The sequence below is a fragment of the Propithecus coquereli genome, unplaced genomic scaffold (assembly GCF_000956105.1).
Source record: "Propithecus coquereli isolate 6110/MARCELLA unplaced genomic scaffold, Pcoq_1.0 Scaffold168, whole genome shotgun sequence".
Classification (NCBI taxonomy): Eukaryota; Metazoa; Chordata; class Mammalia; order Primates; family Indriidae; genus Propithecus; species Propithecus coquereli.
Window position 1 is genome coordinate 2,441,946 of NW_012141413.1, and position 11,349 is coordinate 2,453,294.

Here is an 11,349-nt window from a genome sequence, read left to right on the forward strand (position 1 = left end):
CCTCGGCCTCCCAGAGAGCTAGGATTACAGGCGTGAGCCACCGCGCCCGGCCTTGTTTTTTAATCTGTAATATTTTAAATTAAATCCCAGATATCTGATCATTTCACCTGTAAATAATCTCCATAACTGAGAAAGTTACCTTCTAAAAGATGTGTCATACCTGTGTCACAGCTAACCAAATTAACAGTAATTCCTTAATATCCACTAATAATTAGTCCATATTCAGATTGCCCTGATTGTTCAGGGTGTCTTTTTACAGTTGATTTGTTTCCATTCCGATTCACCTCTCTTGAGGCAACCAGTGTTATCAGTCTCTTACATCTTCCCAGAGAAATTCTTAGTGTATACATATATATTCATGAGTTTTTAACATTCATGGTAGTGCGCTGAAATCATTATATATCTTAAGAGAAAGAGCATCATTATTTATCATTACATAGAATAGCAATATAATGTGCCATAGTTTAATTACCTGAGCATTGATGCTATTTCTGCTCTTTTTCAAGTTACAGGAAGTGCTGTACTGAATAACCTTGTGCATGTGTCACCCCTCACGGTCATTCTCCTACTAGTTCACTCAACAACATGTGGTTGCTGGAACCTACTGTGTAGCAGCCATGTACTGGGAGTACAAATCATGACCTATGTAGCTTACGTCCTGGAATATATTTGTAGGGCCAATTCCTAGAAGTGAAATTTCTAGGTTAAAGGGTATGTATATTGATAAATATTGTGAGATTACCCTTCCATAAATACCATGCCAATTTTTAATTCCATTAGCAATTCTTAAGAGTTTTTTTGCTCTTCTCCTGATAGGTTAAATATTAAAAATTAACATTAAATTTAAGTGAATTTCCTTTAAATAATCTGAGTTATAGTTACAAATTTAGTATGGCTTTTTTTGGTGAACATTTCAAATACTTTGAACAGTAGTTAAAATATAATCAAATTCGGGTATCAGAAAACTCTTCACTAAATTAAAAACCATAGCCAATTCTAAAATACCTATATGATGGATATGTCATTTCATTTTTCTTGTTTCTAGATCCCCTAGGGTTAGAGTGATACGTATTTTGATACCTTGCTATCTTATGAAAATCTTGCAGCCCCAAAGGGAAAAATAACCTCCTTAGGCCACCCAAGCTTATGAGATTGTTTTCTTTTTCCCTCTTGCCCTCTTTCTCACAGCTCAGGACCTCATTGTTTCTTCCAAGGCTATCCAAACCAGAGCAGATGAGCTTTCTTTTTGTAGTTCTGTTTTACTTTGTTAGGTGGATACATGGGGGTTTTACTGTCTTGCAACCTCGTTTGTTTCCCTCGCAGACTCTGTCCCCTGATTCTCTCAGGTTGTGCTGTCCAGGCTGTTAGCCGTTAGCCCTGCGTGGCTATCTAAATTTAAATTAATTAAAAATAGATTAATTAAAGCTTCAATTTCTCATTCACATTAGCCGCATTTCCAGGCCGTAACAGCCCCGTGTGGCTGGCGGCTAGCGCGGTGGACAGCGGCCGAGTGGGCACGCGGCGCGGCGGGAAGCCTGGCACGGGGCTGGCGAGAGGCGGCAGCGGGCGACAGGGCGGGGGCGGCCCGCGGCTCTCCTCTCCAGGGTGTGGGACGCCTTCTTGAACTCGCTTTCTGCTTCCTTAGTTTATGGGACTTGCGTCGATTTCAGTATCGGACCCTTTTCATGCTTGGCTATCACGCGCGACCGTGGGTATTTATTATTTCTTTCTGGTTTTGGTGCAGTTCATTTTCTTACTCTATTTGGCTTATTCGTAGTTCCCTGTATGGCCTTTCTTTCTGCTGTGCAGAAATGTACTTTCGAGACAGAGATATACTTAGTATAAAACAAACATATAGGTATCGATACTCTTCTATTGAATCATCAAAAAATTATGGCGATGGCATAGTTAACCTTCCTTAGTGTTATTGTTGAAAATATTCTTTTATTTTGTGTATTTATTCACTCGTTGAATTTACGGAGCGCCCTGTTGTGTGCCAGGCACTTCTGATCGCTGGGGAATTGGCGATGAACAGGACGTTTCTGTCCCGGAATTTACGTTCACCCTTACTCAGTCACAGCCTTTCCCTTTTGCTATTGAGCAAGTCCCAGCGTCGCAGTGGGGCCCCTGTACGTCCACGGGCTCCCTTGCCCTTTGGCGCTGCCCGGTTTCGAGAGCGCCCGCTTCCTGCCACAGCCGGCGCCCCGCCCGGCGCCCATCGCGCTCCAAGGAGCCCGGCTCTCCCAGCCGCCAGCCGGGCGCCAAGGGTGGCCGTCGTGCTGTTTGGCTCTTGGCGCCTGCTGTGGGGACAGAGCTGGGGGCGGCGACTTGGCACCTTCCTCAAGTCAGGCTCGTACCCAGTGCGAGTTTCCCAGCCCAGCGACTCCTGGGCGTTCCTCTGGATCCCGGCGTGAGGGTCCGCAGGGGCTGGCCCGCCCTCCGCTGCTGCCCAGACGGGCGTGACAGGCGGCGCTGCGCGGGTTTGGGAGTCTCGCAGTGCCTGGTCCTCGCGCTGTGAAGTCTGCCGGCCTCCTGAGCTCGCCCTTGCGCGCGTGCTGGGAATCGGCCCTTCGCCTGGGGGTCCCACCGACAGGCAGGTCTGCGGGCGTCAGCCTGGACGGTCACCCCTCTCCCCTCCCCGCTGCTCCGTCGCACTGTCTCACTCCCGCCCGGCCCTCAGCTCTGGTTCCTCTCCTCTCCCCTTGTCCCGCCACTTGTGCCCTGTGCTGTGCCCGTGCCCTTTCTCCCTGCCAGCCCCGCTCGAGCGGCCTCGCCCCTCCACCCTCCTCCTCTCCGTCCAGTCTTCCCACGGTTGCGAAGCTGCTGCTGTTTCTTTAAACTAGAATCTCTCTACACCCCACAGCCCTGTTTCTTTGTTTCTCTTTGCAGCAAAACTCCTTGGAAGCCTTGTCCTCCACTGTCCCCAGATCTCCAAATCTCGCTGTCTTTCGTCCACATGAGCTTCATTTAGGCCTCTGGCCTTTCCACTCTCTGCAACTGCCCTGTGGCAGTCGCTGTGCCTCCCAGGGTAGCTGGGGCTGCGGTCCCCATGCCTGGCCACCCCGTCCCCGTCTCTGCTGCTGCTTCCTGCCCTCGACCTCAGCAGCTGGAGGAGGCTCAGCCCCTGAGCCGACGTTAGGATTGGCAAGCTGGGCCCCGGGCTTGCACCCAGCCTGGACCACCGCGGTCCGATAGCTGCTGGACACTGCAGCACGTCTGCCCGTGGCCCCCAGACTGTCCCCCTCATCCTCCTGTGCTCAGGCCAGGGGCCTAGGATCATTCTCGAGGCATCTCTGTCTCTCACATTCCAGGCTGTTCTGTCAGAAAATCCACCCAGATTCGAGTTGCCACCTCTGAATCAGTGACTCACCAGCCGCCTGTCCCTGTGGCTTTGTTCAGTACGGAGGCAGCCACATGCTCTCTGTGCTCAGACCCTCGATGGCTCCACTTCTTTCTTCCTACAAGAACCTCAAGGTCCTATGTGACCTGGCCTCGCTCCCTTTCCTGTCCTCTGCCAGTCCTCCCGTCATTCCCTGGTCCCCTGTGCTGGCCCCATGCCTGCATCTGTGCTTCTGGGCGTTGTCTTCCTGCGATCTGTGTCCAGAGCCCCGCCCTGTGCTGTGCTGCCCCCTCCCCCCCCGTGCGCCCTCGGGCACCTGCCCCTGCTGTCACCCTCTCACTGGCCCTCCCAGAGGCAGCCCAAGGACCTGTAATGGTGCCTGATAGTAGATAGTTTATAAATACCGTTTGCTGTCAAGTTCTTAGCCCATTTAGACTTGTATGTTTCCATTTTAGTAAGTCTATTTTCCTACGTCATAAAAATGCTTGCCAGAAATTTCTCATTTATTTGTTGTAATCCGCAATTTTTTAGATAGGGAAGCTGATGTTCAGAGAAGTTCTTGACCTTGTTTTAAGCTTTCAAGTTACGAAACCCGTATTTGAGTCTTGATCTCACCAAATCCAAAGTCCACGCCGTCTGTGATGTGGCACCCGGAGGGGAGGTTCCTCCCTCGGTCCCCTGGGCTGCTGTGTGGTCGCCGTGAGGTGGCTGGGGTCAGGGCCACCCCCGTCACCCGGGCTCTCACGCTGAGCGGGTTTTCGGGGTGCACTTCAGGGCCTCCGCCGGCACCTGTCTGTGCCCCTTTTCTCAGCTCTCGGCCACTGCCCTTCACCTGCACCTACACGTGATCTCAAGTTGCTTCCAGACATTTCCATCAGTTTTTTCACTTACTTAGTCCATCTAAAACAACTCATTTTCTTAAAACCTGTTTCTTCTCACACATTTCAGAGAGAATCAGTTTTAGGGCATGTAGTTTGGACTTTGGCATCTTATCCTTCCTTTATATCAACGCTTCCTTCCGTTATTCACGGATTGCTGTTGATTTTTCTCTTGACCAGATCTCTCCCATCTATCCCCTTCGTTCTTCTCAGTGACTGTCTGGGGTTAGGCCTTCATCCCCCTGGCGCGTCACGGTCAGCTCCTGCGCGGTTGTCCTGCCTCCTGGGACCGACCGCAGGGCCCAGCGCGCAGAAGCTTTGCTGCCGCCTCCGCGTGCCTGTCTGTGCTGGGCTGTGCGGGCTCACTGACGTGTGTCTTGTCTTCTGTTACGTTGTTCGAATTCTTAATTCTACTCATGCTTTTTCTTTTTTTTTTTTTTTTTTGGAGAGGCTTTAAAACAGCAAATAGCAGATTTACGGGAAGATTTAAAAAGAAAGGAAGCAAAATGGTCAAGTACCCACGGCCGTCTGAGAAGCCAGATAGAAATGTTGGTCAGAGAGAACACGGACCTCCGGGAAGAGATGAAGGTGATGGGAAGGTTCCGCCTGGACGCCTGGAGGAAGGCGGCAGCCGCGGAGAGCGGCCCCACGGCGGACCCGCGAGGGGCCGGGAAGAAGGGCGAGTCCGCGGTAGGTCTGGGCAGGGCAGGGCGTGCCAGGCAGGCGCCTGAGCTTTCCCTGTCACATGGACAGAAGCGGGGTGGGCAGGGGAGTGGGGACTGAGTTTCAGGCTTGCAAGATGGGAAGGTTCTGGAGCTGACGGCGCTGGCTGCACAGCAGCAAGAAGGTGCTCGATGCCCCTAAACTGTGCACTTAAAAATGGTTAAGGTGGTGAATTTCATGTGACACATATTTTATCACAATTCAAAAATCTTTGCAAGCATTGCTCTATGCGGCACTTTCACTTCCTACGAAGCAGGCGCGCACCATGGGCCGCAATCAGAACAGCCGGGCGGCGTCTCTGCAGCCGCACGCCGACCCTTTTCATCCAGCCGCCGGCCTTCCCTTCATCTGCTGATGACGAGGACGTGCCAGGCACTGCCTTAGGCCCGCGGGGCCCAAGCACTGAACAGAACAGACAGAATTGCTCACCCCCATGGAGCGGACATTCTAGTCGCGGGAGAAAGACTGTACCTAAGAGGAGACGCGTGGCCTGGGGGGCGGATGCGAGCGGAAGGGGCGAGGAAGGGGGAAGGGACGCCTGCAGGGCACAGAGGACTGGCTGGGCAGACAGCTGTCAGCTTCCTGCGGCCCTGGGGGCACCGGGCCTTCCTGGAGTGGGCTGGGAGCCCCCGGAGGGCGCTGGAGGAGGAGGGCGCTGGAGGAGGGCGGCCTGGCCTATGTGGCCGTCAGCGCCCCTCTGCTGCCGTTCGGAATGGGTTCTAGGGAGCACGAGTGACACCAGGCACACAGGTTGGGATCGTTGCCGGGATTCAGACCCCAGATGACAGTGGGCTGACCGGGCAGCCGTGGCGGGTGGAGAATGGACTGGGTTTGTTGCTGAGCTGGTTGGGGTGACAGCGAGGAGGGAGTCAGGAATGGCCCCACCTGTTGTGTGGTGTAGGTTTGTTTTAGCCTGATGCGGTTCCCGTTCACTGCAAGTGACCACGACCACGGGCAGAGAGCGAGGCTGTCAGCAGCGCCGCCTTGGGCAAGGGAAGCTTGAACTGCCTCTGGACATCCCAGAAGGTGCTGACCAGGCAGCCCGGTGTGGCAGGACGAGTTCCTGTTGGGCACAGACTCGGGACAGCAGGGAGTGAGAAGAGCGGAGGCTGGCATGGTGTCCTGGGCAGGTGAGGAAGGGGCCTCAGGAGGAGGCGGCTGCTGTTCGTAAGGACAGGACCGTGGGACTTGCCACCTGGAGAACCATGGCCTGCGCGCAATCCCTCCCTCGGGAGGGGGAGGCCCCATTGGAGGAACTCTGCAGCGAAGTGAGGAGGTGGGGTAGTGGCCGTAGGGGAAGGAGTTTTTGGTTTTTTTAAGATGGTGAAATTAACGGGTGTTTGTGTGTTGGTGGGATTAGAGAGGAAAATACTGACGCGGGGGAAGTAGGGGGAGCTGGCGCCAGCACAGACACGCGGAGGCAGGAGCTCGCCCCCCAGCCAGTGCGGGAGGGGGACGTGCAGAAAGGTGAGGTGGGCGTCTGAGAGCCGAAAGCAGAGGCCTGGGGGGGTCTGATTCATGCCACCCTGGGGCCCACCTAGGTTAGACGTTTGGGTGAGAATTGTTCACGTTGGTTTTTTCTTGTTCAGGGGTGTGGTGTGAATGCCACCAAGTGAGCGAGGGCCAGGGGAGGTGGCAGAGTGTGTGGGGACTGCAGCAAACAGAGGTGTAAGCTGCCTTAGGAGGGCGTAGGCCAGAAGGTCCTGAGGGCGTCGCAGACATGTGTGGGTCAGCGACCCGCGGGCGCTGTCAGCTGTGGGCGTGGTCAGGGTGCCAGAGGACGACTGCGAAGAGGCAGAAAGTGGCCTTCTCCCCTCCCTCTTTTTATTACAACACCCTCCCAAACTAGAGAACACCCGAACACCTACCAGGGTTCAGCCACTGTGAACATTTTGCCGTATTTTCCTATGTTTTGCCGAACCATTTGAAAGAAATTGCAGAAACAGTGGCATCTCACCCCTAAATACTTTGGCATTTTATTAAATGGTGTTGACTTTTTGAAGACAGCACGCTAATTATTTTTGGATCTTTTTAAGTGGAATGCTTTGAAATTGAGATTTTGCAGTGCTGGTAACTGCAGACAGGGATGTACTGACAATGGCCGATGGCCGGGTCTGGGGTTGGCAGAGGACAGACTGGAGGGGAGCGAGGGGGGCGCCTAGAAGGGCGGCCCTCAAGCAGCATGTGGCGGGGAGCGGCCTGGCGAGGCGATCGGTGCAGGGGACCGCGAGTCAAAGCTGGGACCAGCTCCTGGTGGGGGAGCTGATTTGGTTTGGAAGTGGGGGCGGGGCAGGGAGGACTCGGCTCCCTCGTCCTCGTCCTCGTGTCCTCAGGGGGAGCTGGGCTTGGCTAGACTCTGTCTGGGCCAGAGCCTGGGGGACGCCGCTGCGAGCCCTCGCGAGCCCCTCAAGCTGAGGCCTGCGCGCTCCTCTGCTGTCGGTAACGGTCAGACGGCAGTTTAGGTTACTTGGCCCGTGTCGTAACTTGAGTGAACGTGGGTCAGAAGGAGTCTGTGTGTGTTGTATATATAGTTCGTTCCTAGATAACAGCTTGTTCACCTGGGCCTGCTGTGACAAATGAAAGCGACACGGATGAACAGCCTACGGCGTTCTCGTCACCGAGTTCTGCTAGTCTCGCTCGGTGGACTAACGTGCCGACTAACACTCGCGTTCAAAATTGTCTCCCGCACTACAGAACCCATCTGTTCGATTTCAAAAGAGTCAAATTTCTTCAGGAGCCCAGCTAGAAAAATACAGGAAGAATTATTTGCCAGCACAAGGTAAGAAGCTGCATGATCTTTTTGTAAAATATTTCAGAGTTAAAGAACAAAGAATTTATACCTAAGAAATGAAACACTGTGATATAATTGAAGCCCCTGTGTGTCCCACGCTCCGCCAGCTCATTTCTACCCTGTTAGCATTCCGTGCTGGCTTTTTCAATTCCTTTACTACATTGTGTCCATAATTTAACATACAGGTTGAGCATCTCAAGTCCGAAAGTCCAAAATGCTCCACCATTGAAACTTTTTGAGCTCTGACATGACATTCAAAGGAAACACTCATTGGAGCATTTTAGATTTTGGATTCGGGATGCTCAACCTGTAAGTATTTGCAAATACTTCAAAATCCAAAAAAATCAGAAATCTGCAACACTTTGGGTTCCAAGCGTTTCAGATGAGGGATATGCAGCCTATGGCATTGTTTCACGCTCTGCGCGTCCTTCTGCAGTTTTGCTTTTTCTCTATGACTTCCCGACATTAATACGTTAAAAACTCCAGGTGGCTGATTTCAGTAGCTACGTAGATTCCATCGGAGTTTATTTCCATGGTTACACGTCCTGTCGATGGGCATTCAGGTTCCCCCCGGTTTTGCGTGATCATGAGCAGGGCTGCACGTGGCTCCCCTGGGACATGCTGGGTCTTGTCAGGCTTGTGTAACTTTAAGACGTTTTCCCTTTGCTCTGCACTGTGGCTGTTCCAGTTTTTTACTATCAGCAGAAGACGCTTTGTACTTGCTAATGCTGGATCTGGTAAGAATTTAACATTTTGGCCAGATACGAAACGGTGGTTCATTCCCCTAGCACTGGTAAGGGCTCGTGAGCATCTTTTCTTACCTTTAGTGGACATTTGGGAAGCCTTATTTGTAAATTGCCTGTTCATTTCCTTTGCCTATTTAAAATTTTGGGTGTGAGTGTGTGTGTTTCTCTTTATTGAAGTTAATTATTCTGCATGCTGATCCTTTGTCAGTTACAAGCACTGCCAGTATTTTCTCCAGTTGGGGTTTAGCTTTTTAGTTTTTTTCTTTATGTATGTTTTTCCTTGTAATACTGAATTTATTAATCTTTTTAACGGTTTTTGCTTTTCATGACTTCAACAGATCCTCAATCCTCAGGTCATAAATACACTGTTTTCTTCTATGAAGTTTTATATTCACAACTGAATCTTTGATCTACTTGGAATTTTTAAAGATTATTTTTGTGAAATAAATTTAGAAAAGTGGCTATAACATGGGCAATCTGACGATTATAAGATACTTGGGTTACCACCACCTAGGTAAAGAAATAGATCAGCAGCACCCCAGAACCCCACTCCACGGTTTTACCCCACTTTTCAAGGCATGCCTTATTTTACTATTGCAATGTGCAGATAATGAGTTTTTTACAAATCGAAGATTTGTGGCAACCTTATGTCTAGCAAGTCTATCAGCTTTTTCCAACAGCATGTACTCACTTTGATAATTTTATTCTAATAGGCGGTCCACCTCAAAGATCCAAGTCTGCACGTCCTCGTGATGTTGGCCATTCGGATAAGGGACGGGTAAATCTTTCTATTTTTATGTATTCAAAAGAGTCCTCAGGCTTGAAATCGATTTGTTAACTGACTCAAGTTTCTAAACCATGTGTAAAGGAGGCTTTTTATTTAAATTGTAAATGTTTTAGACATAATACCAAACACTGCTCATAGAATTCCACAACACTGGCGCCCGGCTTCTGGGAACACGTGTGGGTGTGAGCCGCCTGAGACGTCTTGTCCTTACAGGCCGCCTCCCCCGGGGAGCTGCTGGAACCAGGGGACTTGCCAGACCCTGATCCCGAACGTGAACAGGAGGGAGAAAAAGAAGAAATACAGGGGGAAATCAGTCATCCTGACGGAAAGGTCAAAAAATTTTTTTAAATGATGAATTCTATAAGATAGAATCACACACTTAGATTCAAAATAATTTATCTTTAAGACCACTGATGGTGACTTCACTTCAGGATCCTGGGGCTTGAACCTTTTCGGCTTCACTGAAACTGCGCAGTGCACAACACGCATTTTGTTGCCATTCTGGCTTTAGAGATGCAGCAAGAGGAGGAACCCAGTCCCTGTGTTTAAGCTTTTTCTTCCCGCTCCAAACAGAGCTCAACAGATTCTGTAATCCTTGGCACTTCTGAGAAGCCTCAGTTCATTCTAGGCCTTCCTTTCCTGCAGCCGCCCTTCTACAGCTCCTGGGTCAGGGGCCCTCTCTCCATCCTCCGCCTGCACAATTTCTTCCTGTGCTTAGGAAGCTTCTCAGTGGGAAAACTGCCTGGCGGGGGTTCCAGCTAAGAGGGGGAATGAGAAGGGAAGGGACATAGACAGGGTTTGTTAGAGGGAGGCGACGAGGGAAAGTTTCCTCAGGTTTACAGAACATTTACTTTTTCAAGTACCCCAATCCGATCCATTTTAATTGAAATCCTAGGGCCCGAGTTCACCGCTAGCCTTGAGGAATGAGAGGAGAACACAGAGCAGCAGTCAAAAGAAGAGTCAGACTTTACTGTACAAAGTCTACCTTAGGGTAACAAAGTGTTGACAAGGAAAGGTTTTCTTTTAGATGAATTCCAGCTAATAAATGGAAAAGTAATGAGAAAATCAGTTTGCAACTCCTGATGAAATAAAGGCTCTTTCGAGAGAATATTTTACCTGTGAAAAACTTAAAAGTAGGCAATTAGGAGAATTACGGTATCTTTTGTTCACGTGGTATCAGGAGGAAATCTTCCCTAGTGACGATCTTGTGGGGTTTTTTTTAGGTGGAAAAGGTTTATAAGAACGGGTGTCGTGTTATACTGTTTCCCAATGGAACTCGGAAGGAAGTGAGTGCCGATGGGAAGACTGTCACAGTCACGTTCTTTAACGGCGACGTCAAGCAGGTCATGCCAGATGAGAGAGTGGTACGTTTCCACAGGGCCGTTCTCCAAAGCTTAACCGTCCCTGGGGAAAAGGCGTCCTGACTTTGTGTCTTTGCAGATCTACTACTACGCAGCTGCGCAGACCACTCACACCACGTACCCGGAAGGACTAGAAGTTTTACATTTCTCAAGTGGACAAATAGGTACAAACTTACCCTGCTCTCTCATTAAATTCTTCCTTTTCTTTAAAAAACGTTACTGTAAATACTTTATTTTTTAAACAGAAAAACATTTCCCAGATGGAAGGAAAGAAATCACGTTTCCTGACCAAACTATTAAAAACTTATTTGCTGATGGACAAGAAGAAAGCATTTTCCCAGATGGTACAATTGTCAGAGTACAATGGTATGAAAACCACCCTCTAGCGCCTGTCACAGTCTGTTCAGAAGTGGTGATTCCCAGTCTTTAGCCCCCGTCTCGTTTCCAGTGGCATATTACGCCTGTATTTGGGGTTTCAGTTTGAATGTCCCACAAGCACGTTAAGCAGTCAACTTGGTGTTCTTTTGTTCCATTGTTTCAAAATAGATCTTAAGTCTGATCGTGCCCCTTCCCAGGAATACAGCTTCCTTCCCCACCTGATGGAGCAGGCTGTTTTTTAATTTAGTGGTAAGAAGGGTCAGTGATCATTTTTCTTCCTTAGAGGCAGAATACATGAAACCTAAGCATTTTGTAGTGAAAATACAAATTTATTAAAACAGGCTT

The 11,349-nt window shown here is 50.0% G+C and overlaps 1 protein-coding gene across 1 annotated transcript in view; it reads left to right on the plus strand.

Moving 5' to 3' along the window:
* Positions 1–11,349, plus strand: part of CENPJ (centromere protein J) — a 51,778-nt gene that overhangs the window by 33,356 nt on the left and 7,073 nt on the right. The window contains exons 10-16 of the mRNA XM_012641672.1: positions 4,669–4,908; positions 7,636–7,720; positions 9,192–9,256; positions 9,479–9,595; positions 10,489–10,629; positions 10,706–10,790; positions 10,872–10,992. Of these exons, the coding sequence (XP_012497126.1) occupies positions 4,669–4,908; positions 7,636–7,720; positions 9,192–9,256; positions 9,479–9,595; positions 10,489–10,629; positions 10,706–10,790; positions 10,872–10,992 (854 nt within the window). The remainder of the gene's footprint in view (positions 1–4,668; positions 4,909–7,635; positions 7,721–9,191; positions 9,257–9,478; positions 9,596–10,488; positions 10,630–10,705; positions 10,791–10,871; positions 10,993–11,349) is intronic.